At 46.3% G+C, this 25,649-nt stretch overlaps 2 protein-coding genes and 1 non-coding gene across 3 annotated transcripts in view; all 3 read left to right on the forward strand.

The window, feature by feature from the left end:
• The window catches only part of LOC145349478 (solute carrier family 15 member 1-like), a 51,082-nt gene extending 39,099 nt beyond the window's left edge, over window positions 1-11,983 (forward strand). The window contains exons 19-24 of the mRNA XM_080198017.1: window positions 444-490; window positions 1,104-1,211; window positions 2,797-2,893; window positions 5,478-5,624; window positions 9,529-9,636; window positions 11,777-11,983. Coding sequence (XP_080054143.1) covers window positions 444-490; window positions 1,104-1,211; window positions 2,797-2,893; window positions 5,478-5,624; window positions 9,529-9,636; window positions 11,777-11,983 — 714 coding nt within the window. The remainder of the gene's footprint in view (window positions 1-443; window positions 491-1,103; window positions 1,212-2,796; window positions 2,894-5,477; window positions 5,625-9,528; window positions 9,637-11,776) is intronic.
• trnap-ugg (transfer RNA proline (anticodon UGG)) lies at window positions 10,185-10,256 on the forward strand. Its single transcript has one exon. It is a non-coding gene; the product is annotated as a tRNA-Pro (tRNA).
• Window positions 11,984-24,450: 12,467 nt separating the features above from the next.
• LOC145349518 (serine/threonine-protein kinase 24) overlaps window positions 24,451-25,649 on the forward strand; it is a 42,887-nt gene continuing 41,688 nt past the window's right edge. The window contains exons 1-2 of the mRNA XM_080198066.1: window positions 24,451-24,563; window positions 24,782-24,902. Coding sequence (XP_080054192.1) covers window positions 24,861-24,902 — 42 coding nt within the window. The 5' untranslated portion in view covers window positions 24,451-24,563; window positions 24,782-24,860. The remainder of the gene's footprint in view (window positions 24,564-24,781; window positions 24,903-25,649) is intronic.

Raw genomic sequence — 25,649 nt, forward strand, 5'->3', positions numbered from 1 at the left:
GCAGACACAGGGAGAACATGCGTTTCTCCACACAGACAGTGACCCAAGCTGGGGATTGACCCCAGGTCCCTGGCGCTGTGAGACAGCAGTGCTAAGCACTGTACCGCCCGGAGCTGGGGAGTGTAGGTGATATTCACTGAAACTGGGAATTGTTTGGAGCAGTAACAAGTTCAGGTCCGTGTCCTGCTCTGTGCGGTTAAGAGCACAGTGGATCTCAACTCATAAACTTGACCCCTTCTTTCCCCCGCCCCATTAGATGTTGTTTTATACTCTTCCAATCTGTATGTAAGTAAATGATGCCCTCCCCTGTGTAGGGCTGAGCTGAATGCATCGAGGCTCAGGGGAATAATTATCTCACCAATCTGGGACACTGTCAACTGTTGGAAGTGTAACTACAATAGTCAAAGAAGTTCATGTAAAGGTTTCTGATTTTGTTTTGACAGGCCAGAGATCTTGAAGCAAAACCAGACGAAGGAAAAAATGCAATCAGGTAATCTTCACCATACTGGCCACCCCTCCCACCCTGCTTATCCAAAGTTTTGATGCCCCCTATCTCAACCTGCAAAGCAGTCCCATCCACCCATCGGTGTAGCTCAAGGACCCAGCAACACTTTGCATTTAAGTTCCTTGTTTTTAAAACCCCCTCCACAGCTTCATTCCCCAGTGTCCCTGTCACCTCCTCTAGCCTCACTCTCCTCCCCAGATCTCTCCGATTCTGGACATCCTTGATTTTAACTGCTTGGCTATCAGCGGCAGTGCCTTCAAGCTGCCTGGTCCCAAAGCCCTCGTAATCCCTCTCTAAATATCTCCCTTTTTCTCTCTCTCTCTCTCCTCCTTTAAGACACTTGTTAAAACTTGCCTCTTTGACCAAAGCTATTGGCCCTCTGCCCTAATACCTGCCTTATGTGTCAGATATCACCCAGTAAATCTCCAGTGAAGCACCTTCGGACTTTTCATTGCGTTAGAGGTGCTGGATAATTGCGTGATGTTGTTGAGTGCTATGCCTCTCTCATGCCTAGTTTTGTGATACTGAACTTGGCGTATCCATCCTGATTCCCTTATTTGTGCACATTTAATATTTTTGAAATGTGGTTTCATTCCAGATTTGTGACTACGCTGTCAAACGTTAAAAATGTCACAATGGAAGGCACTGACTTTGGAAGTTTGAACAGATTAATTGCTACAAACTATTCGTTGTTCACTAAAGGACAGTAAGTGATTCGCTTGGTTACAAAAATCGGATTTTCTCAACCTATGTGAAGTGGTTTCCTGATTGGGTCATCGGGCCTGTCCATTAGACCAATCGGTGACTTTTGGTCTATCAGTTTTGTTCATTCATTAATATAAGCCTTCTCCAGGGTAGTTTTACCCAAAGAAAATGGTAACTATTGGATCACATGGATTGGGCCTGTCCTCTCGTTCTAGTTCATTTTGTTACTTCAAACACATGATACATAGACATCAATCATAACAACTGCAAAATCAGCTCTTCAACCAGCACATGTTAAATGATCCAACATGTGTACTCAGGGACATCAATACTGCCCTGTCGTGTATCCCAAACCCACGACTACTTCCATCTAGAAGGACAAGGGCAGCGGATGCTTGGGAACACCACCACCTGCAAGTTACCCCTCCAAGCCACTCACTATCCTGACTTGGAAATATATTGACAGTTCCTTCATAGTCATTGAGTCAAAATTCTGGAATTCCCACCCTAACAGCATTGTGGGTCAACCCACAGCACGTGGACTGCAGTGATTCAAGAAGGCAGCTCACTATCACCTTCTCAAGGGGCAACTAGGGATGGGCAATAAATGCTGGCCCAGCCAGCGATGCCCATGTCCCACAAATGAATAATAAAAATAATGAATAATAAAAATAGTTTTTGATAGGCAAGGGGATGTTTTTGATAGGCAAGAGGATTAAGGGTTATGGGGAGAGGGCAGGAATGTGGAACTGAGACATGACAGATCAGCCATGATCTTATTGAATGGCGGGGCAGGCTCGAAGGGCTAGATGGCCTACTCCTGCTCCTATTTCTTATGTTCTTAAATGATGTGATCCAATAGGTGTATAAGTTTTCATTGAGCTCATTGTTCACTATAAGATCTAAGTACATCGCAGCTGACAATTCAATATGCCTACGACATACAATGTTTCACTCAAATCTCTTGCACCAATTCCACCTTTCGCCTTTATGTTTCATGCATAATAACCTCAATTACAATATACCAGAACACCCGCAATGGAGCTGTTTCCCTGGAGTCAGGAAGATGCACTTCACTCTCCGAAATTCCTTCTAACCATTTTGTTACCATGGATATACGGTCCACTTAAGCTCCTCTAATGATTTTACTATTACAAACAGCGCAGGTCAACGTCTCCCACACCATCGAGACATGGATGAATGACCTTTGCACGTTTCTTCAGCACCTCATTCTCATCTTTGGCCTGTTTCACAATGAACCCCTGTTCGGCTGAAACCTGTTTTAACTCATTGTGTGCTGGTCCCACAGACACTCTGCAACATTTGAGGTACATGGGTAGTGTTGAACCTTGTCTCCTCATGGTGCCCCCTTCCACCCACCCCCACGCCACCGCCCGCTCCATCATCATTCCCATAACATTTACAAAGACACGGATCACCACTCTAATGTTCGTTATGATGGAGGGGTTTCAGTAAAGGAGGTCAAAGAGAGATTGAGAATCAGAACCAAAAAGTGGTTCACACAACTGAACATTGTTGACTGTGAAATATTCAGTCTTGAATTTCTAATTGTGTTATCTGTTTAGGAAAAGGATTTCATATATGATAGGCGGGAAGAAATGCTCACAGCTGTCAAAGGAATTAGGCTTTGGAAGCGCTTACACGATAATCATTAGTGAGGAGGTGAGTAGCTCATAGAATCATTGAATCCCTACAGTGCAGAAGGAGGCCATTTGGCCCATTGAGTCTGCACCGACCACAAACCCACCCAAGCCCTATCCCTGTAACCCCACATATTTACCCAGCTAATCCCCCTGACACAAGCATCAATTTGACGTGGCCAATCAACCTGACCCGCACATCTTTGGACTGTGGGAGGGAACCAGAGCACCCGAAGGAAACTCACGCAGCCACGGGGAGAATGTGTGAACTCCACCTAGGCAGTGACCCAAGGCCGGAATTGAACCCGGGTCCCTAGCGTTGTGAGGCAGCAGTGTCATTGCGCCGCCCATGTTAATGGTCAATTAACGGTTCCCATTCATGGGGAAAATTCATTCGAATTTTTGGGGTAAATTATGAGAACATGTCGCAGTGACTAGGCTTGTATTCCCATGAGTATAGATGAAAAGCTGATCCAACTTGGGTGTTGAAGACTATTTTAAAAACACTTTTATTCCTTTCTCAAAGTTACAAAGCCAATGCGTGGAGTGGACAGGGTCAAACCCTTAATCCATTGCCTTGCTTGCTTCAGAAACCAATTCAAATTGAATCTAATTCATGGTTTCAAAAAGGGAGATAGGGTTGATCCAAGCTAAAGGGATTGATAGGGTGCAGTGACTATTTCGTCTGGTGGCAGAGACCACAACAAAGGGTAGAACTTTAAAATTGGAGCTGTACCGTCCAGATTTCAACTGTCCAAGAAGGTGGCTCACCGCTATCTTCTCAAGGGTGCACAAAGATGGGCAAAATGCAACACACACATCCCAAAAAAAAAAGTCAGGAAGCACTTCTTCACACAAAGGATGGTGGGAATCCCCAGAAGGTTACTGAGGCTGGGAGTCAATTGAAAATTTCAAGTCTGAGAATGATGGAGATTTTTTTATTTGGGAAAGGTAATAAGATGTAGTGGGTGGAAGGAGTTAAGATACAGGTCAACCAAGGACAGAAGAGATGGTGGGACTGAATGGCCTCCACCCCTGCGGTGTTCTCAAGATCCATACTTGTAGGGCTTTTTCAAGTTGGCAGCAGTGAATAGTGGAGTTCCACAGCGATCAGTGCTGGGGCCTCGGCTATTTACAATTTATATTAATGACTTAGATGAAGAGACAGTCAGGAACGTATCTAAGTTTGCTGATGTTACCAAGCTAGGTGGGAAGGAAAGCTGTGGGGAGGGCACTGAGAGGTTAAAAAGTGACATAGACAGGTTAAGTGAGTGGACAACAAGATGGCAGGTGGAGAATAATGTGACAAAGTGTGAAATTATCCACTTTGGTCGTAAGAATAGAAAAGCAGAATTTTTTTAAGAAAAGATATATGAAACTTATGAATGTTGATGTTAAAAGAGATTTGGGTGTGTGCACACAAGGAACACGTGGGGTGGCACAGTGGTTAGCACTGCTGCCTCTCGGCACCAGGACCCGGGTTCGATTGCCGGCTTGGGCCATGGTCTATGTGGAAGTTGCACATTCTCTCTGTGTCTGCATGGGTTTCCTCCAGATGCTCTGGTTTCCTCCCACAGTCCAAAGATGTGCTGGTTATGTGGTTTGGTCATGCTAAATTGCCCCTTAGTGTCAGGGGGACTAGCCATGGGGCTGTGAGGATAGGGTCTGTGTGGGGTTAACACAAATGGTTTGCATATAGATGCAGCAAGCAATTTGAAAGGTAAACAGTATTTTGGTCTCCCTAGCAAAGGGATTGGAGTATCGGAACAAAGAAGGTCTTGATGCAATTTTCCAGGGTGTTAGTGAGATCACATCTGGAACACTGGGTCTGCACATTTCAGAAAGAATGTACTTGCATTGGAGATATTACAGCAAACGTTCGCTAAATTGTTCCCTGGGATAACAGGGTTGTCCTGTGGTGAGAGGCTAAGCAACTTGGGTTTAAATACTCTGGAGTTTAGAAAAATGAGAGGCGGTCTCATTGAACCTTACAGAATACTGAAGGGGTTTGGCAGAGTGGACACTGATTGTTCCTGCTGGTCAGGGAATCTAAAACATGGGAGCAGAGTCTCAGGATAACGGGCCAATCTGTTCCGACTGAGATAAGGAGAAATGTCTTCACTCTAAGGGTTGTGTATCTTTGGAATTCTCTACCCCGGAGTGTTAGTGTTGAATACATTTGAATACATTTTAGGCTGGAATAGGCAGATATTTGATCTCTCAGGGAATCAAGGGGTATGTGGAGCGAGTGGGAAGGAGGAGTTAAAGCCTGAGATCACTCTTGATAACATGGAATGGCAGAACAGGCTCGATAGACCAAATGGTTTACTCCTGCTCCTATTTCTTGTATTCTTATGATTTTTGCGTTCTTACTTTATCCAGTGGGGGGAAAATTTTCCCATCCTGCCCACCGCAGGAATTGTAACCAGCAGGGGCAGACCGTGCGAAGGTCCGTTGACCTTGGGTGGGATTTTCCGGTTTTGAGGCTAGTGCAGCTGGAAAATCCCACCCAGCCTCTTTTATTCGGACGTGGGTTACTGTAGATAGCGACTTTCAGGATGTGTTAATTTTTTTTCCACATTGGTGACGAGGTTTTGTCTGCTCAGTGTCCCACAGATAGTTTCAAAATAAACTACTTTGAAGACATTGGGCCTAACTCAGTTCACATGGCATGGCAGATCCCTCAGTATCTCCTCATCACAAGTGGTGAAGTCGTTTTCTCTGTCACTGGTCTTGCGTTCGCTTACTCACAGGTGAGTGAATATATTTTAATGGCAAAAAAACTGACTATTGTGAATTTCCCCGGGTCTCAACTCTTCAGTGTCTGAAAGTTGTGCCAGAATCAGAAAGAATACAACGAGAGGAAAGGTTTGAGAGTTAAAGCTTGTTCCTTCCAGGAGAACCATGCACCTTTCAAAGCTTCCAATGGAAACTAACCATCTGACATTCTTTTTTAATCATTTATGGGATGTGGGTGTTGCTGGCTTGGCCAACATTTATTGGCCATACTTAATGGACCTCCATTTCAAAGGGTTTTTGAGAGTCATAGAATCCTACACTGCAGAAGAAGGCCATTCGGCCCATTGAGTTTGCACTGACCACAATCTTATCCAGGCCCTATCCCCATAACCCCATATATTTAATCTAGCTAGTCCCCTGACACTAAAGGGCAATTTAGCACAGCCAGTCCGCCTATCCCGCACATCTTTGGGCTGTGGGAAGAAACCAGAGCACCCGGAGGAAACCCACGGAGAGATGGGCAAGAATGTGCAAACTCCACACAGACGGTGACCCAAGCCGGGAATTCAACCGAGGTCCCTGGTGCCGTAGGGCAGCACTGCTAACCACTGGCGCCACCAAGAGTCAACCGCACTGTTGGGGATCTGGAGTCGCATGTAGACCAGACTGGCTAAGGGTGGCAGATTTCCTTCTCCAAAGGACATTAGTGATCCAGATGGGTTTTTACAACAATCATCAACGGTTTCATGGTCATCAGTAGATTCTTAATTCCAGATCTTTTATTGAATTCAAATATCACCACTCTCCATGGTGGGATTTGAATCTGGGTCTCTGGACTACTAATCCAATGACAATACCACTACACCACTGCATCTGCCTGACAATCATCCAATATTGTGCCAGATATTAGTAAATCCTAAATTATTAAACAGTAACATTCCATAGATCAATAGTCAAGGATAATATCTAAAGTGTATTTCTAAGCTTCGACCTCATTTGTAACCCAATATTATTCATCACTTATTAAGAAGGAACTATTATATTTCAGGAGGATGTGTATGGTTTAATGCATTGAATAGCAAGATGCCAAATGTGAGTAATTCACCTCCATTGACTCCTCAAAACCTGTCCACCATCTACGAGGCACAACTCAGGAGTCTGATGGAATAGTCCCCACTTGCCCAAATGAGTACAGCTCCAACAACACTCAAGAAGCTCAACACCATCCAGAACAAAGCAGCCCTGCTTGATTGGCACCACATCCACAAACATCCACTCCCTCCACTACTGACGCATAATGGCACACCGACATTATAGTTAAGAAAGCCCACCAACGCCTCTACTTTCTTGGAAAACTAAGGAAATTTAGCATGTCAGTTGTGACTCTCACCAACTTTTACAGATGCAGCAGAGAAAGCATTCTTTCTGGTTGTATCACAGCTTGGTATGGGCTCCTGCTCTGCCCAAAACTGCTAGGAACTACAAAAGGTCTTGAACATGTAAACCAGCCTCCCATCCATTGACTCTGTCGGCACTTCCCGCTGCCTCAGAAAAGCAGCCAGCATAATTAAGGACCCCACGCATCCTGGACATTCTCTCTTCCACCTTCTTCCATCGGGAAAAAGATACAAAAATCTGAGGTCACGTATCAACAGTCAAGAACATCTTTTTCCCTGCTGCCATCAGACTTTTGAATGCACATATCTTGCATTAAGTTAATCTCAAGGTGGGGGGGGAGGTGCAGTTTAGAACGGAGTTGAGGACGAACTTCTTCACTCAAAGGGTGGTGAATCTCTGGAATTCTCTGCCCATTGAAGTGGTGGAGGCTACCTCGCTAAATATATTTAAGTCACGGGTAGATAGGATTTTGGCAGGCAAGGGAATTAAGGGTTATGGGGAGAAAGCGGAAAAGTGGAACTGAGCCACTTCAGATCAGCCATGATCTTATTGAATGGCGGGGCAGGCTCGAGGGGCTAGATGGCCTACTCCTGCTCCTATTTCTTATGTTCTCATGTTCTCTCTTTTACACCCTAGCTATGACTGTAAATGCTATATTTTGCATTCTCTCGTTTCCTTCTCTATGAACAGTATGCTTTGTCTATGTAGCATGCAAGAAACATTACTTTTCACTGTATGCTAACACATGTGACAATAATAAATCAAATCAAAAATCAGCAGTTTGTACCATCTACAAGATGCACTGCGCGAACTCAGTAAAAGTCCTCAGACAGCACCTTCCAAACCCATGACTGCTACCATTTAGAAGGACAAGCAGATATATAGGAATACCACCACCTGGAGGTTCCCCTCCAAGCTACTCACCACCCTAACTTGGAACTAAATCGACTGTTTCTTCACTGTTGCGGGTCAAAATCCTGCAACTTCCTCCCTAACAGCACTGTGGGTGTACCTACACCACAATGGCCTGAATGGTTCAAGGAGGCAGCTCTCCACCAACTTCTCCAGGACAATCAGAGATGATCAATAAATGTTGGCCTAGCCAGCGACACCACATCCCTTCAAAAAAAAATAAATGTAACGTGGATTTGGCACAGATGGTTATGTTGGTGATCCAGAGGCATGGGACTAATGATCCAAAAACACTAATTTAAATCCTGCAGCGGTAGCTGGGGCACTTGAATTCAGTAAATTAAATAAAACTGGATTTTTAAAAAAAAACTTAATGTTAGAACATAAGAAATAGGAGCAGGAGTAGGCCATCTAGTCCCTCGAGCCTGCCCCGCCATTCAATAAGATCATGGCTGATCTGTCGTGGCTCAGTTCCACATTCCCGCCCTCTCCCCATAACCCTTAATCCCCTCTCTTATCAAAAACCCATCAACCCGCGTCTTAAAAATATTTAGCGAGGCAGCCTCCACCACTTCAACGGGCAGAGAATTCCAGAGATTCACCACCCTCTGAGTGAAGAAGTTCCTCCTCAACTCCGTTCTAAACCGCCCCCCCCCTTTATCTTGAGGCTGTGCCCCCTCGTCCTACTGTCCTTTCTGAGTGGGAAGAGTCTCTCCACCTCTATCCTATCCATCCCATTCATCATCTTATGTCTCAATGAGATCTCCCCTCATTCTTCTAAACTCTAACGAGTACAAGCCTAGTTTATTCAGCCTCTCCTCATAGCTCAACCCCCTCAACTTTAGTAAGTGACCATTACAGTAACGTGTTGAAGTAAAAATCGATTGGACTCACTCATGATATTCAGGGAAGGAAATCTGCCATCCTTACCCAGTCTAGCTACTTGTGATCCCAGATCCACGGCAATGTGTTGACTTTTAAGTACCTCGGAAATGGCTGAACGAGCCATTCCGTTATATTCAAGAAAGCGGCTCATTATCGTCTCTTCGAGAGTAAATGTGGATGGGCAAAAATGCCCACGTCCCATGAATGAGTTAAGAAAAGCCTAGAACTAACAGTAAGACAAAAGCAAAATACCACCAGTGCTGGAATCTGAAAAACAGAAAATGCTGGAAAATCTCAGCAGGTTTGAGCGCACCTGTGAAGAATAGAGCCAGAGTTTACAGCACAGGAACAGGCCATTCAGCCCGCCTGGTCTGTGCTAGTCTTTATCGTCAATATGCAATTCTGCCATTTTGCCTACTCCCATCCCAATTTAGTATGAGGGGGAAAGGAGGAGAGGGATGTGCTGAAGGGGTGAGATGAGGTCGGGTGGGAGGAAGCTTGTGTGAAACATAAACACCAGCATGGAGCAGTGGGCCAAATGGCTTGTTTGTGTGCTGTAAGTTCTACCCGATTGGATGGGAAATGCTGTTATGTTCTTTACCTCACCAGAAAAAGTAATTTTATCTTCCAGTATGTTTGTGACTATATCAACAATTGTTCAACCTTTCCCCACAGACTGGAGCTATTGCTTTTTTAAATTAATTTTTGCCCAATGTTTTCTAGGCACCTTCCAACATGAAATCAGTGCTTCAGGCTGGCTGGCTGTTGACGAATGCAGTTGGTAACATTATTGTGTTGATAGTGGCGGAAGCATCAACTATTCAGGAGCAGGTAAGAAATTGCCCCTTAGTGCCCAGGGATGCGTAGGTTAGAGGGATTAGTGGGTATGATATGTGGGGATATGGGGGTAGGGCCGGGTGGGATTGTGTTCGGTGCAGACTCGATGGGCCGAAGGGCCTCTTTCTGTACTGTAGGGTTCTATGAGTCTATGAGGTATGTGAATAATGGGAACTACACCAATCGCCATGGCTAATGCTGTGCGCTGGATCACCAGGATAGGATTCTTTGACGTAGCGTTGGAGAAATCCAACTACAATTTGCCTTGCACCAATCCCCACTCCAGAAACTGGGATTCCATCCAATTGAGTTTTGGGCCTAGAGTGTAAGAAAATGAATGTTGGATTGGAAATGTTCCTCAGACAGCACATGATGTCCATTGAGATGTTGTGTCAGTTAACTGTGATGTGTAAATGTAACATTGGCATAGTTGGTGCATTCTCCTGCGTGTTGGGGTTGGGTGAGTGTGATGACTTCAATCAGGCTAATGAGGTTGGCTTGCTAGAGTATGAAAAGAGATATTTGATGAGCCCTATTGGGGTGGTGACATAGCTCAGTGGTAGAGCGTGTGCTTTGGCAGCATGAGGATCCAGGTTCAAATCCTGGTATCACCCCAACATCTTTCACAAAAAGGGGGACCTGATGAGTTCTAATTGGATAAATCAGGGAGCCTCATGCTCCCTGTTTAAAGCAGGTGTGTCAGACTCCCAGCCTGCATTCAGCAGGGAGCAACTGGAGAGCTGGCTGTGAACAGATGGATGGTGTAAATAAAGTAACTTGGTGACGGGGTTTTCACCTCCGTGGAGTTATTACAGTGATGGACATTGGTTTGGCAATGTACAGGGCACTGGGATCTGCATTTAATTTTGCAGTGTAGAGGATGCTGGGCTCTGTATCTAATCGATAATGCTCTTTCTCATTGAGAATCAGGTGTTGTATTGCGTTACCGGCATTGAATAGTGTCCCATAGGTCATGCAGGTAACAGTCTGACTACAGCAATACTTCTCACCATCACCATCACCCCTTCATTGTGCCTGGATTAGCGATAATTGGGAATATTGCAGTGGAGGTTTGTTATTGAATTGGAAACTATCTTGGGATCAGTAATGCCACTCTGGATTTAGCTCCTTCTTGACCAGGGTTTTCTGATGTTGAAATCAGCTAACAAACATCAAAATACAACAAAAACAATATTCCAGGCATTTGAGTTCAATGTTAGAAGCCACAGTGTCACAATCTCTGGTGCGAATTGTAGAACTCCTATAGAGCAGAAGAAGGCTATTCAGCCCATTGAGATGAAACCGACTCTCCAAAAGAGCTCCCCCATCACTCCCCCCCAACTTCCCCACCACACACCTATCCCCATAACTCTGTGCATTTATCATGGACAACCAACCTAATCTGCACACCTTTGGACTGTGGGAGGAAACCAGAGCACCCAAAGGAAACCCAAGCAGATACGGGGAAAATTGTGCCATGTTAAATGAACCGCAATATCAGTGCAGCTTGCGTCATGATATTAGATTATAATTTCAACATACGGTGAATGGAAGCCGCTAACACAAGAAGTTCCTGCTGACCCGCTATATAAATGGACTGGGTGTCACGGTGGCACAGTGGTTGGCACTGCTGCCTTACAGCTCTACAGGCCCCGGTTTGATTCCTGGCTTGGGTCACTGTCTGTGTGGAGTTTGCACATTCTCCCCTTATCTGCGCTGGTTTCCTTCCGATGCTCTGGCTTCCTCCCACAGTCCAAAGATGTGCAGATTAGGTGGATTGGCCATGCCAAATTGCCCCTTAGTGTCAGGGGTGCTAGCTAGAATAGATGTGTGGGTTTATGGAGATGGGGCCTGGGTAGGATTGTGGTCTGTATGGACTCAATGAGCCAAAGGGCCTCCTTCTGCACTGTAAGGTTCTATGAATGCATTTTTTTTTGCCTGTTGTGTCAGATGGGATATAATCCACACTGTAGCTAAGCTGTGTATATGTTTTGTGGGCTTTCAGCAATCTGGAGGGCACAGCACACTGAAATGAATAGGCTGTGCAAAACAAACAAAATTTCAAAAGAGAACATTGAACAACAAGTGGATTGATTGCTTTGCTGATCATTATTGACCTTTCTTCTTTGCACAGTGGGCTGAATACATCTTATTTGCCGCGTTGTTGATAGCTGTTTGCATAGTCTTCGCCATCATGGCCTATTTCTACACTTACGTGGATCCATCGGAGCTGGAGGCTAGGATAGCAGAGGAGGAAGCAGCAAGGAAGAAACAAGAGGCAATAGAGGGACAATCCAGCTCTGAAAATGGAACCGTTCCAGTGGGTAACTCAAGTCTCTGAGATGTAGCAAATGAAACACTTCCATTAAATTTAGCCAGAAGTAACATCAGCAGCGATGGAACTCACAGACTGAGAATAACTCACCTTCAGTCAGCCTGACTCTGAAAGAGATTTTTTAAAAAATGTTTTACTCCATTCTTAAAATAACAAAGCCATTGCTCAGAGTGGACTGGGAGGACTCAAATCCATCTGCTTGCTCGCTCTAAGAAACCAAACTCAAATTGAATTCAATCGATGGTCCCTGCAAGAGACAAACAAGATCCAAGTTGACAAATGAGGCATTGCACCCCATCTCAGGTTCCATCTGAAGCTCCATTCTAGCCAAAAGGCTGAGATGACTTTGAAAAATTCCATCAGGCAATGTCTCGATTAAACCTCGTCGGCTACCCTGATCATTGACTCAACCCTGTCACCTTGGGCTTGGTCTGACACTTGATACGACACCTCCCTAATTGTGTTAGAAGTTCCCATACAAGAAACAATATTTTACCATACCCTTTCAAGTTATATTAGCCAGTGTTTCGGTATTATTTCCAAATACTGCAATATGATTGAGTAGACAAATAGAGAACTCGTGGAATTGAAAAGTCCGTTGCAACTTTCAGTACACTCATAATTCTTGATGTCAGATGTTCAAATTTACAATCCAAGAATCAAATGCTTACCATTTTGCGTGAGACACATTTACAATTCTCATTACTTTTTTTTAGTAAGAAGTTTCACAACACCAAGTTAAAGTCCAACAGATTTATGTGGTGTCGCGAGCTTTCAGAGTGCTGCTCCTTCATCAGGCATGAGTGCCAGGCTAAGGTGTTTCACTCCAGATTTGATTCAGTTGACCCACTAGTAAAGCTTTTGTCAAAACTATATATTTAACAATACAGTTTAACTGTAACAAATGAATTACCTTAACCTTTCCCAATTGAAATGCTGAAACATGATAAATACAATTCTTATTTATTTTAATTCCAATTTAAGCAATATTCCTCAGGTGAAGAAGGAGCAGCACTTCAAAACCACCTGATTCCAAGTAAACTTGTTGGACTTTAACCTGGTGTTGTGAGACTTCTGACTGTGCCCACCCTAGTCCAATGCCGACATCTCCACATGGCTATATTTTTTAAACCATGATATTGTAATCTTCAAGAATTCTGAATATTATTGAACAAAGTTTAAATATCAAAAGACATCAAGAGGTTAGATGATCGCCCCATTCCCAAAAGTATTTTAGTATTCCAGACCTGACTTCTTTGATTTTTTTTTAAAAACTGGATACTGCTCTTTTTTGGAAGAGTTTGCCAAAGTAAATATCAGAAGACAGAGAGATTCTATCCTAAGCAATCGGAATTTTTGCAGCAGGAAATATCATGTGGAAAATGTAATTCAAAGTGTCATGACTATTGAAGAAGACATAAAACTCGACAGTAAAAGTGACCTGTATTTTTGTGAATTCAAAGTCTGGTCTGAGTTCTGTTGTGCCTGCTGCACAATCTGTTTTAACCCTTATATGCTGGACAAGAGTTGACTCCTTGTTAATGTAGTAATATTTATTCACACACACAATTGATTTTAGTCACCCACACGAAGTTACTTACAGAATACTAAAGTTCAAGTTCACTGCTAGACTTTCACTTAACCTTTGCGCGACTGGCAAGTACCCAGGCAGATATTGTGGCCTTTATCCACTTATTGGTCTTTGTAGTCCTCTGTGTAGTCTGGCCCTTCAGTCTGGTCTGATACTCTGGCACTGGTCTTCCTTCCTTTGTTGTGTGGCAGCTCTCCTTGTGCTGGTCACTGCTGGTGATGGTCACCGGTGTCATTTGTGAGAGACAGAGAGATCCTTCCATTGTGCAGCACCTTTCATCCCTCATCGATTGGCGATAACCAAACAAGGAGCGAAACCAATCGGTCAGGATTTGATCGCTCTGATCGATCAAGTCCAATCAAGTGCTGCCAAACCGATCTCTGGATGTGTACCCCAATGGCCGTGCCTGTAGGAGGCACATAGGTCACATACCTTCCTCCCAAATAAGGGGCTAAGGTACCCATGTCTGGTAAGCAACTCGATTTGACCAGAAAGCGTCCATTGCCTTTGAGATGGCCTGCATCCTATCTGAGCTGCAGACTGTTTATCTCTGTCCTTTAAGCTGCAGCCTGTCTGATTCTGTACTTGCCCAATTATCTCAGCCTGATTTGTAAATTGCCATCTTAGGTGGCCCGTTTGGCCACAGACCTTCAAAAATATTTTCCTTAACTTGCATTTAATTTGTTTTGCTTTCTGGAAAAATCATCCCGGAGATGTTTTTACACATTGACCAAGAGTTAGCACCAGCAATTTTGAAAAACAAAATTGTTGAGACGTGGGCGTCACCGACAAAACCAGCATCTGCTGCCCACCCATAGTTTCCCCTTGAGAAGGTTTGGTGAGCTGCCTTCTTGAACCACTGCAGTCCACGTGGTGTGGGTTCTGTTGTGGACCAGATCAGAAACTCCAAGATATATTATGAAGTTGGACCAGATCCCAACTTTTTTTTAAATTTTAGTAATAGTGTGAGGATAAGATGTTTCACTCCAGATGTGATCCTATTTACCCACTAGGAAGCTCTTATTAAAACAAACTTTATTTAACAATATAGTTTAACTGTAACAAATGAATTAGCTTAACCTTTCCCAATTGACACGCTTAGACATGACAAATACAATTCTTAACTGCTACCCTATCTCTTTTAGTTCCAATTTAAGCAATATTCCTCATAGACTTAAACTCCATTTCAAAATCAGTTGGGAAACAACACAGCCTTACATGCTGGTACGCAGGCTGCCAGTCCTCAAGCCTCCAGAACATCTGTGCAGAGAGAGACCCATTTCTCCAGGTGGAGGGGGTTAAATGTAAACAAACCTGCCCTGAAACACCAAAGTACCTGCATACTTACCTGATTGGACCTAGGATTAAACTAACTTCAAACAAGGTGTTCTTGAAATGGAAGGACATTTCTCCTGTGATAGGGAGAACTGACTTTGCAGAACACTGGAGAGATTTCTTTCGGATTGTACGGTTTCCTGCCCTATACCTGAAGAGATGTGACCTGCGGATTAGATTGCCCTGCATCCACTTAACGCTCGGAGTGTTAGCTTGTTAGAAACAGGGGTCCGGGGATGGTGGGACTAATGTATGAAGAGAGATTGACTGTCTTAGGATTGTTTTCACTGGAGTTCAGATGAATGAGAGGGGATCTCATAGAGACTTACAAAGTTCTAACAGGAATAGACAGGTTAGATGCAGGAAAGTTGTTCCCGATGGTGGGGGAGTCCAGTACCCAGGAGTCACATCTAAGGATTTGGTGAAGACTGTTTAATATGGAGATAAAGAGACATTGCTTCACCCAAAGGGTGGTGAGCCTGTGGAATTCATTATCACAGGAAGTAGTTATACAGTCACAGATAGAATCATAGAGGTTTACAGCATGGAAACAGGCCCTTTGGCCCAACTTGTCCATGCTGCCCTTTCTTTTTTAAAACCCCTAAGCTAATCCCAATTGCCTGCATTTGGCCCATATCCCTCTATACCCATTGTACCCCTGTCTAAATGCTTTTTAAAAGAAAACTGTACCCACCTTTACTACTACTGCTGGCAGCTTGTTCCAGCCACTCACCCCACCCTCTGTGTGAAAAAATTGCCCCCTGGACACTTTTGTATCTCTCCTCTCTCATCTTAAACCTATGCCCTCTAGTTTTAAACTGCCCTACTTTTGGGGAAAGATATTGACTATCTACTTTTTCTATGTCCCTCATTTTATAGACCTCTATAAGGTCAGCCTCCTACGCTCCAGAGAAAAAAGTTCCAGTCTATTCAGCCTCTCCTTATAACTCAATCCATCAAGTCCCAGTAGCATCCTAGTAAATCCTTTCTGCATTCTTTCTAGTTTAATAATATCCTTCCTATAAAGGATTACACACAGTATTCCAAGTGTGGCCTTACCAATGTTTTATACAACTTTAACAAGACGTCCCAACTCCTGTATTCAGTGTTCTGACCGATCAAACCAAGCATGCCGAATGCCTTCTTCGCCACTCTGTCCACCTGTGACTCCACTTTCAAGGTGTTATGAACCTGTACCCCTAGATCTCTTTTTTCTGTAATTCTCCCCAACACTATCATTAACTGAGTAAGTCCTGCCTGGTTCAATCTACCAAAATGCATTACCTCGCATTTATCTGAATTAAACTCCATCTGCCATTCGTCAGCCCACTAGCCCAATTGATCAAGATCCCGTTGCAATTGGAGATAACGTTCTTCACTGTCCACAATGTCACCAATCTTGGTGTCATCTGCAAACTTACTAACCATGCTCCCTATATTCTCACCCAAATCATTAATGTAAATGACAAATAACCGTGGGCCCAGCACTGATCCCTGAGGCACACCACTGGTCACAGGCCTCCAGTTTGAAAAACAACTCTCTACAACCATCCTCTGGCTTCTGTCAAGAAGCCAATTTTGTATCCATTTAGATACCTCACCCTGGATCCCATGAGATTTAACTTTGTGCAACAACCTACCATGCAGTATCTTGTCAAAGGCCTTGCTAAAGTCCATGTAAACAACATGTCCTCATCTACCTTCTTGGTTACCCCTTCAAAAAAACTCTATTAAATTTGTAACACATGATTTTCCACTCACAAGCCATGCTGACTGTCCCTAATCAGTCCTTGCCTCTCTAAATGCCTGTAGATCCCGTCTCTCAAAATACCTTCCAACAATTTACCCACCACAGATGTGAGGCTCACTGGCCTGTAGTTCCCAGGCTTTTCCCTGCAGCCCTTTTTAAACAAAGGCACAACATTTGCCACTCTCCAATCTTCAGGCACCTCACCTGTGTTTATCGGTGATTCAAATATCTCGTCCAGGGGACCCGCAATTTCCTCCCTACCCTCCCACAATGTCCTGGGATACACTTCATCAGGTCCCGGGGATTCACCTTCATGCACTTTAAGACTTCCAGCACCTCCTTCTCTGTAATACGTATAGTCCTCAAGACATCACTATTTATTTCCCCAAGTTCCCTAACATCTATGCTTTTCTCAACAGTAAATACTGATGAGAAATATTAATTTCAGATCTCACCCATCTCTTGTGGATCCACACATAGAGACCTTGTCGATCCTTAAGGGGCCCTACTCTCTCCCTTGTTACTCTTTTGCCCTTTATGTATTTGTAAAAGCTCTCTGGATTCTGCTTTGCCTTATTTGCCAAAACAATCTTGTGTCCCCTTTTTGTCCTCCTGATTTCACTTTTAACTTTATTCCTACTCCCCCCCCTCCCTCCCCGTACTCTTCAAGAGATTCACTCGATCCCAGCTGCCTATGCACGTCATGTGCCTCTTTCTTCTTCTTGACCAGGGCCTCAATATCCTGAGTCATCCAGGGTTCCCTACTTCTGTCAGCCTTGCCCTTCACTCTAATAGGAATGTGTTTACCCTGAACCCTGGTTAGCACACTTTTGAAAGCCCGCCACTTAACCAGGCTCCCCCAATTAACTTTTGAAAGTTCCGCCTGATGCAATCAAAAGCGGCATTGTCCCTATTTAGAAATTTTACTTTTGGGCCAGACCTATCATTCTCCATAGCTATCTTAAAACCAATAGAATTATGGTCACTGGTCCCAAAGTGATCCCTCATTAACACTTCCGTCACCTGCTTTCCTTATTTCCCAAGAGGAGGTCAAGTTTTGCCCGCTGTCTAATCGGGCTATCCACATACTGAATGAGAAATTCCTCCTGAATACGCTCAATAAGTTTCTCTCCATCCACCCTCTAATATTATGGCTGTCCCAATCAATGTTGGGAAAGTTAAAATCTCCAACTATTACCACCCTATTTTTCTTGGAAATCTGCAATCTCCTTACTTATTTGCTCCTCAATTTCCCGCCGACTATTTGGGGGCCTATAGTACAACCCTATCAAAGTGGTTTCCCCCTTCTTATTTCTCAGTTCTACCCGTATCGAGTCAGTGGGTGAACCCTCGGATATATCCCCTCTCAGCACGGCCGTGATGCTTTCCCTAATCAAAAGTGCAACTCCCCCTCCTCCCTTACCTCCTGTTTTGTCTTTCCTATAGCATCTGTACCGGTCCTGTCCCTCCCTTAGCCATGTTTCAGTAATTGCTATAATATCCCAGATCCACATACTCATCAATGCCCTGAGTTCATCTGCTTTGCCCGTCAAGCCTCTTGTCTTGAAATAGATGCAATTTAATCTGGATTTCCCTTGCTCTCTGTCTTGCTTCTGTCTGGTACTCGGATTACTGACACTGCCTTTACTAATTAATGTGCTCTCTTAGCCAAAACATTGAATATATTGAAGAAGTGGCTATATATAGCAATTGGGACGGATAGGATCAAAGGTTACGGGGAGAAAGCTGGATTAGGCGACTGAGTCGGATGATCAGCCAGGATCATGATGAATGGCGTAGCAGGCTTGAAGGGCCAAATGGCCTCCTTCTATGTTTATTTTTCTTCTGCCCCTCATTCAAGAAGTCGTGCCTCAGAGAGCTGCCAGCTGATTGGTCAGTAGTTCTGCGGTCTCTGCGTCCAGCAGTGGTCAGGGCCAGGACTGCAAACACTCCCCTGATTCTGAGGGGTGGGATTTCCCCGTTCCGCCCACCAAGGGAATCGTAGTGGGCGGCACACGGACCATGCAAAGGTCCACTGACCTCGGGTCGAATTTTCCTGTCCTGAGCCGAGCGTGGCTGGAAAATCCCATCCTAGGTCTCAGAGTCAAGGACCGTGTTTATTTTTATAAAATTCATTCACAGTATCGCTGGCTAGAGCTGTGTTTATTGTTCATCCCTAATTGCCTTGGGGGAAGCTCGTGGTGAGCTGCTGCCTTCTTCGAACTGTTGCAATTTGTGTGGTTTTTTTTTTAGTTTAATTATTATTGTCCCAAGTAGGCTTACATTAACACTGCAATGAAGTCACTGTGAAAATCCCCCAGTCACCACACTCTGGCACCTGTTCGGGTACACTGAGGGAGAATTTAGTATGGCCAATGCACCCTAACCAGCATGTGGGAGGAAACCGGAGCACCCAGAGGAAACCCACGAAGACACGGACAATGTGAAAACTCCACACAATAACCCAATCTGGAAATCGAACTCAGGTCCCTGGCGCTGTGAGGCAGCAGTGCTAACCACTGTGTCACCATAGCGCCCGCAGTGTAGGTGCTGTTAAGTATCAAATCCCAGGATTTTGAATTGAAGGACTGGCAATTATATTTCCAAGTCAGGGTGCTGAGTGACGTGGAGGGGATATTCCTGATGGTAGTGTTCCCATGTGTCTGGAGTCCAGAAGAAGGGGCCAGAACCGTCAAATTAGAACCAGACTGATCAATATATTAATAGGACAGAATAACAGAACCCGTACAGTGCAGGAGGAGGCCATTCGGCCCATCAAGCATGCACCGGCAACAATCCCACCCAGGCTCTATGCCCGTGACCCCACATATTTAACCTACCAGTCGACCTGACATCCCCTAACACTAAGGGGTAATTTAGCATGGCCCAATCAACCTAACCCACACATATTTAGACTGAGGGAGGAAACTGGAGCATCTGGAGAAGACCTATGAGGACACAGGGAGAATGTGCAGACTCCACACAGATAGTCACCCAAGCTGGGAATCGAAGCCGGGTCCCTGGCGCTGTGAGGCAGCAATGCTAACCAGTTTGCCATTGTGCAAGTGTGTTCAGAATCTTGTGTTTGGACGCACCCCTCTTCTCTGCAAAATCAAATGCGTTGACCAACCCACTACATATTTGTAATAGCAAGTATCCACGTAAACGTCACGCTGTAACTCCACCATCCTGCCAATGATGGCGCTGTAGCTCATCAGCTGAATCAGGAACTCCAAACACCTGGGCCTCTCAGTTGCTCATTTCCTGGTGGAGATGAGATAATAGAAAAATTATAACAATCTACAAGATAAATAGCGTGAATCATTAATGCTACGGCCAAAGGTTTGATGACCCCCCCCCCCTTTCATCTGAACAACAAGCCTTACCTCTTCCTGTGCACTGAGGCAGGAATTGACTCCATATTATTGAGTTTCTATTGGCCTATAAATCTGTTATTTTATATCTATTGCAACACTCGAGATGGAATTGCTGGCAGGCTATTACTTGATAGAAAATTATAAGAGGCATAAATAGGGTCAAAGGCTTTTATCCAGGGTGGAAAGGTTAACTACAAGAGGGCTCAGGTTTAAGGTTGGGGGGGCAGAGTATTTTAGGGGAGAGGCGTGGAGAAAGGTTTTCCACACGAGAGTGGTGGGTGCCTGGAACGCACTGCTAGTGGAGTTGGTAGAAGCAGCGTTCAAGGAGCATCCTGATGGACACATGAACGGGAGGTGAGCAGAGGAATAGAAATGGGGTATTGGTGCAGACTTGGTGGGCCAGAGGGCCTGTCCCTGTGCTGTGTTGCTCTTTGATCAAGTTAAAAAGCCTATGCTGTAAGCGGGACAGTGCTGCGCACAAAATCTTTCCACACAGCAGTAACAGCACAGTAAAATCTGATTCACTGGGGTTGTAAATGCTTTACGATGACAAATAATTTCCTTCCCATAAAACCACATCGCTCTGCCTGAACACATCATGACTTTTCTAAATTTCCTGCTACTACTTCCTTCATAATAGATTCCAGCATTTTCCCAACGACAGGCTCACCGGCTGATAGTTTCCTGTTCTCCGTCTCCCTCCTTTCCGGAATTGGGGCGTTACCATCTGGTGTTTCTGGGGCTTTTGCAGAGTTGAGGGAATTGTTGAGAACAAAAATGCAGGTCTACAGGGGGGGGAACAGGTAGGAGGGGGATGACACTCCTTGGAGGTAGCTCTTTCAAGAAGCCAACAGGTTTCTGTCTGTGTTCAAAGACTGCATAACATTAACTGAGACCCAAACTGGATCTGATTGGAAGAAAAGTTGTTCAGCCATTCTCTGCAGCAAATGTGTAACTACCGCCCTCTTATGGTTGAAACCAATATTGCAAAATATATTTTCATTGAAAAATATGAGAACTCCAGGTTTACGGGACCCTGTTAATGGCACAGTACTTGGCTACAGGTGAAGCCAAGTGTACGCTTGACTTGCAATACGTTCTATTTTTGCAGTGAAGAGATTGTCTGTTCTTTGGTGAATATAATGTTGTGAATGCTGGCATTCGATGTATTTTTTAAGAATTGTCCATGGGATGTGGACCAGCATTTGCTGCCCATCTCTAATTGTTCCTGAGAAGGTGGTGGTGAGCTGCCTGCTTGGCCTGCTGCAGTCCATGTGGTGTAGCTACACCCACCGTGCAGTTAGGGAGGGAGCCACAAATCTCCACTCCACCACCAGTGGCAGCAGTGTGTACCATCCACAAAATGCACTGCAGCAATTCACAAAAGCTCCTTAAGCTGTACTTTCCAAACCCACGACCACTACAAGTTAGAAGGACAAGGGCAGCAGATAGAGTCAGAGAGTGATAGAGGTTTACAGCATGGAAACATGCCCAACCTGTCCATGCTGCCCTTTGCCCACGTTTGGCCCAGATCCCTCCATACCCATTTTACACATGTAACTGTCTAAATTATTTTTAAAAGACAAAATTGTACCCGTCTCTATTACTGCCTCTGGCAGCTTGTTCCAGACACTCATCACCCACTGTGTGAAATAATTGGCCCTCTGCCTTTTGTATCTCTCCCCTCTCACCTTAAACCTATGTCCTCTAGCTTTAGACTCCCCTACCTTTGGGAAAAAATGTTTTCTAAAGCTGCAAGATACCTGGGAACACCACACTGGGAAGCCAATCTCCAAGTCCCACACAATCCTGACTTGGAACTATATCCCCACTTGTTGCTGGGTCAAAATCCTGGAATTCTCAGCAGTGCAGTGGCACAGTGGTTGGCACTGTTGCCTTACGATGCCAGAGACCTAGGTTTGATTCTGGCGTTGGGTGACAGTCTGTGTGGAGTTTGCACATTCTCCCCATGTGGGTGTGGGTTTCCTCTGGGTGCTCCAGTTTCCTCCCACAGTCCAAACATTTGCGGGTTAGGTTGACTGGCTGTGCTAAATTGCCCCTTAGTGTCAGGGGGCTTAGCAAGGTAAATATGTGGGGTTACCAGAATAGGGCCTGATGGGGATCATTGTCAGTGCAGGCTCGATGGGCCAAATGGCCTCTTCTGCACTGAAGGGATTCTATGATTCCGTTCCTAACAGCACTATGGGTATACTATGGGTAGCACTATGGGCGACGGTGAAGAGGGACCTCGGGGTCCTTGTGCATGAGTTGCAAAAACCCAGCCTGCAGGTGCAGCAGGTGGTCAGGAAGGCTAATGGGATGCTGGCCTTCATAGCGAGGGGGATTGAATATAAAAGTAGGAAGGTCTTGCTGCAGCTGTATAGGGCATTGGTGAGGCCGCAGCTGGAGTACTGTGTGCAGTTTTGGTCGCCGTACTTACGCAAGGATATTTTGGCCTTGAGGGAGTGCAGAGGAGGTTTACTAGGCTGATACCGGAGTTGAGGGGGTTGAGCTATGAGGAGAGGCTGAATAAACTAGGCTTGTACTCGTTAGAGTTTAGAAGAATGAGGGGAGATCTCATTGAGACGTATAAGATGATGAATGGGATGGATAGGATAGAGGTGGAGAGACTCTTCCCGCTCAGAAAGGACAGTAGGACTAGGGGGCACAGCCTCAAGATAAAGGGGGGGCGGTTTAGAACGGAGTTGAGGAGGAACTTCTTCACTCAAAGGGTGGTGAATCTCTGGAATTCTCTGCCTGTTGAGATGGCGGAGGCTGCCTTGCTAAATATTTTTAAGACGCAGGTTGATGGGGTTTTGATAAGCGAGGGGATTAAGGGTTATGGGGGGAGGGCGGGAATGTGGAACTGAGCCACGACAGATCAGCCATGATCTTACTGAATGGCGGGGCAGGCTCGAAGGGCTAGATGGCCTACTCCTGCTCCAATTTCTTATGTATACCTACACCACAAGGACTGAAGAGGTTCAAGTCAGCAGCTCACCACCACCTTCTCAAGGAGTAATTAGGGATGAGTAATAAACACTGGCTTAGCCAGCCACACTCAAACGCCGTAAATTAATTTTTAAAAATATTTGCGGTGCCACCTGAGAGCAGTGCTCCATGGGACTAAAGGGATCAAGTCAAAGGCGGATATCAGGATATTGAATTTGATATTCAGCCATGATCACAATGTTTGGTAAAGCTGGCTTGATGGGCCAAATGGCCTACTCCTATTTTCTGTATGTATGCCCTCTGGTGGCCAGAATCCCTCATTGCCACTCCCTAAAAGCAGCTCTCCCGCCCTCTGGCGGTCGGCGGTCCTCAGTGTCGCTGCTTGGGCAGAGCTCCAGCGGCCTCTGGCGGTCGGCGGTCCTCATTGTCGCTGCCCAGGGACAGCTCCAGCGGCCTCTGGCGGTCGGCGGTCCTCATTGTCGCCGCCTGCGGGCAGCTCCAGCGACCGCTGGCGGCCTGGAGACCTCATTACTGCCGCATACAGTAGTAGCTCCCCCGCCCTCTAGCCGCCGGACGCTCTCATTGTCGCTGCCGGGAGTCAGCTCCAGCGGTCTCTGGTGACCGAGGGTCCTCACTGCATCCCTGGGAGCCTCCAGAGTGTTGAGCGTGTCCGTTAGGGCGTCAAACAAAAACGCATCGCCAGGCAGAGTACCCCTTACAGCCAGCGGACCCATTTTCAGAGCCTGTCCCTCACAGAGACGCTCCAACCGGATGACATTAATTTTAAACTCTCATTGCATATAATTGTCATCAACTAAATCTCATATCTATAAGCTTGAATCTTTCTTCGGGCCCCACCGCTCTCCAACGTACAGCTCCTAACACAGCGACCTCTGGTCGTCGGCGGCCCAAAGTGGAGGGCTGCACATGCCGTTATGAAGCCCCGCCCCCAGAAATCTCCGCCTGCAGCGCCTTCGGAAGGATAGCGGTGCGCAGTGTCAGTGCCGTATCCAGAAGTGAGGGCGGTGGGATGACACAAAGCCCGTCCTTAGTCTCGGCCCCGCCTCCTGCTCGCACCTCCAGCTGCAGCGACTCCCGGCGGTCGGCGGACTGCTACCGCAGCGGGAATGAGGGCGGCCCCAGTCCAGGCCCTGCCCCTCCTCTAGCTGCAGCAGCCCCCGGCGATTGGCGGACTGCTCTCGCAGCGGGTGTGAGGGAGGGAGTTCAGACCCGGTCCCTCCTCCAGCTGCAGCGACCCCTAGCGGTTGGCGGACCGCTATTGCAACGGGAATGAGGGTGGCCCTAGCCCAGACCACGCCCCTGCTTCAGCTGCAGCGACTCCCGGCGGTCGGCGGACTGCTATTACAGTAGGTGTGAGGGCGGCGCGCTGACATTGAGGGTGGAACCCCGTCCGCTGCTGCCCCCGGCGGTTGGCGGACTGCTATTACTGTGGGTGCGAGGGCGGCGCGCTGACGTTGATGGTGGAGCCCCGTCCGATGCTGCCCCCGGCGGCCGGAGGACTCTCCCGGTGTTGGAGTGGAGCGATTGCCGCGGTCCTGGTGCCTCACACTCTGCGGGCAGGTGGGCGGCTTTCCCTCACGACCTTCACTCTCTCCGCGTTCAGTTGCGTTCAGACAGAATTACCGGGCGACGGGCCGGGGGTTGGGGAAGCGGGCTCCGGGGGAAAGGTCGTTCCGGGTCCGCCCAGCCCCACCCCAGCCCAGCCGGGCACCGCGGGACTGGGGAGCCGAGGCCTGGGGCCTAGCGCTCTGACTGACTCCCTATGCTTGTGTTTGCAGGCGCTCCGGTCGGTGTGGATCCCACTGGGAGACTCGGGCTGTCCCTCCCTCCTCAGGAGCTGCACCGAGCAGGGCGGCGATGGCTCAGTCCCCGGGGCAGGCCGCTCTGCCCGGGGTACAGGTAAGAGAGAGACGGGGGGGGTGGAGAGAGGGCTGGGGAGGACAGGCCGGTCCTGGGACCCTGAGCACCGCCATCTCCTCCTGCAATCTTCTCCAGGGATTAATTGGGGGGGTCTACAACAACAACTTGTCTTTATGTAGCACTTTTAACATTGTTCATTTATTAATGTCACAAGTAGGCTTGCACTAACACCGCAATGAAGTTACTGTGAAAATCCCATAGTCGCCACACTCCGGCGCCTGTTGGGTTGAATCATAAGCATCCCTACAGAAGGAGGCCATTTGGCCCATTGAGTCTGCACTGACTACAAGCCCATCCAGGCCCTATCCCCATAACCCCATGCATTTACCCTAGCTAATTCCCTTGACACTGAGGGACAAGTTAAAGTGGCTAATCCACCTAATCTGCATGTCTTTTAAGTGTGGGAGGAAACTGGAACATCTGGATAAAACCCACACAGACACGGGGAGAACGTGCAGACTCCACACAGACAGTGACCCAAGCCAGGATCTTGATGCTGACCCTGAGGCAGCAAGTGCTAACCACTGTGTATTGCTGTAAAGACATAACGTGTCAGCCAAACTTTTTTGTCTTGTGGTCATCTGGATAGACCCAAGAGTGCCAAATTTCAAAGCGAGTAACAATTTACACCACACAAAGATGTGGCGGTATACGTGGCAGCTCCATGCACTTATAATGCAGGGCCTCTGCAAGCTAAAGAAAGTTGTCCAGACGTTGGCATTCCTA

Source organism: Carcharhinus amblyrhynchos, chromosome 10 (genome assembly GCF_965287045.1).
Source record: "Carcharhinus amblyrhynchos chromosome 10, sCarAmb.v2.hapA, whole genome shotgun sequence".
NCBI lineage: Eukaryota > Metazoa > Chordata > Chondrichthyes > Carcharhiniformes > Carcharhinidae > Carcharhinus > Carcharhinus amblyrhynchos.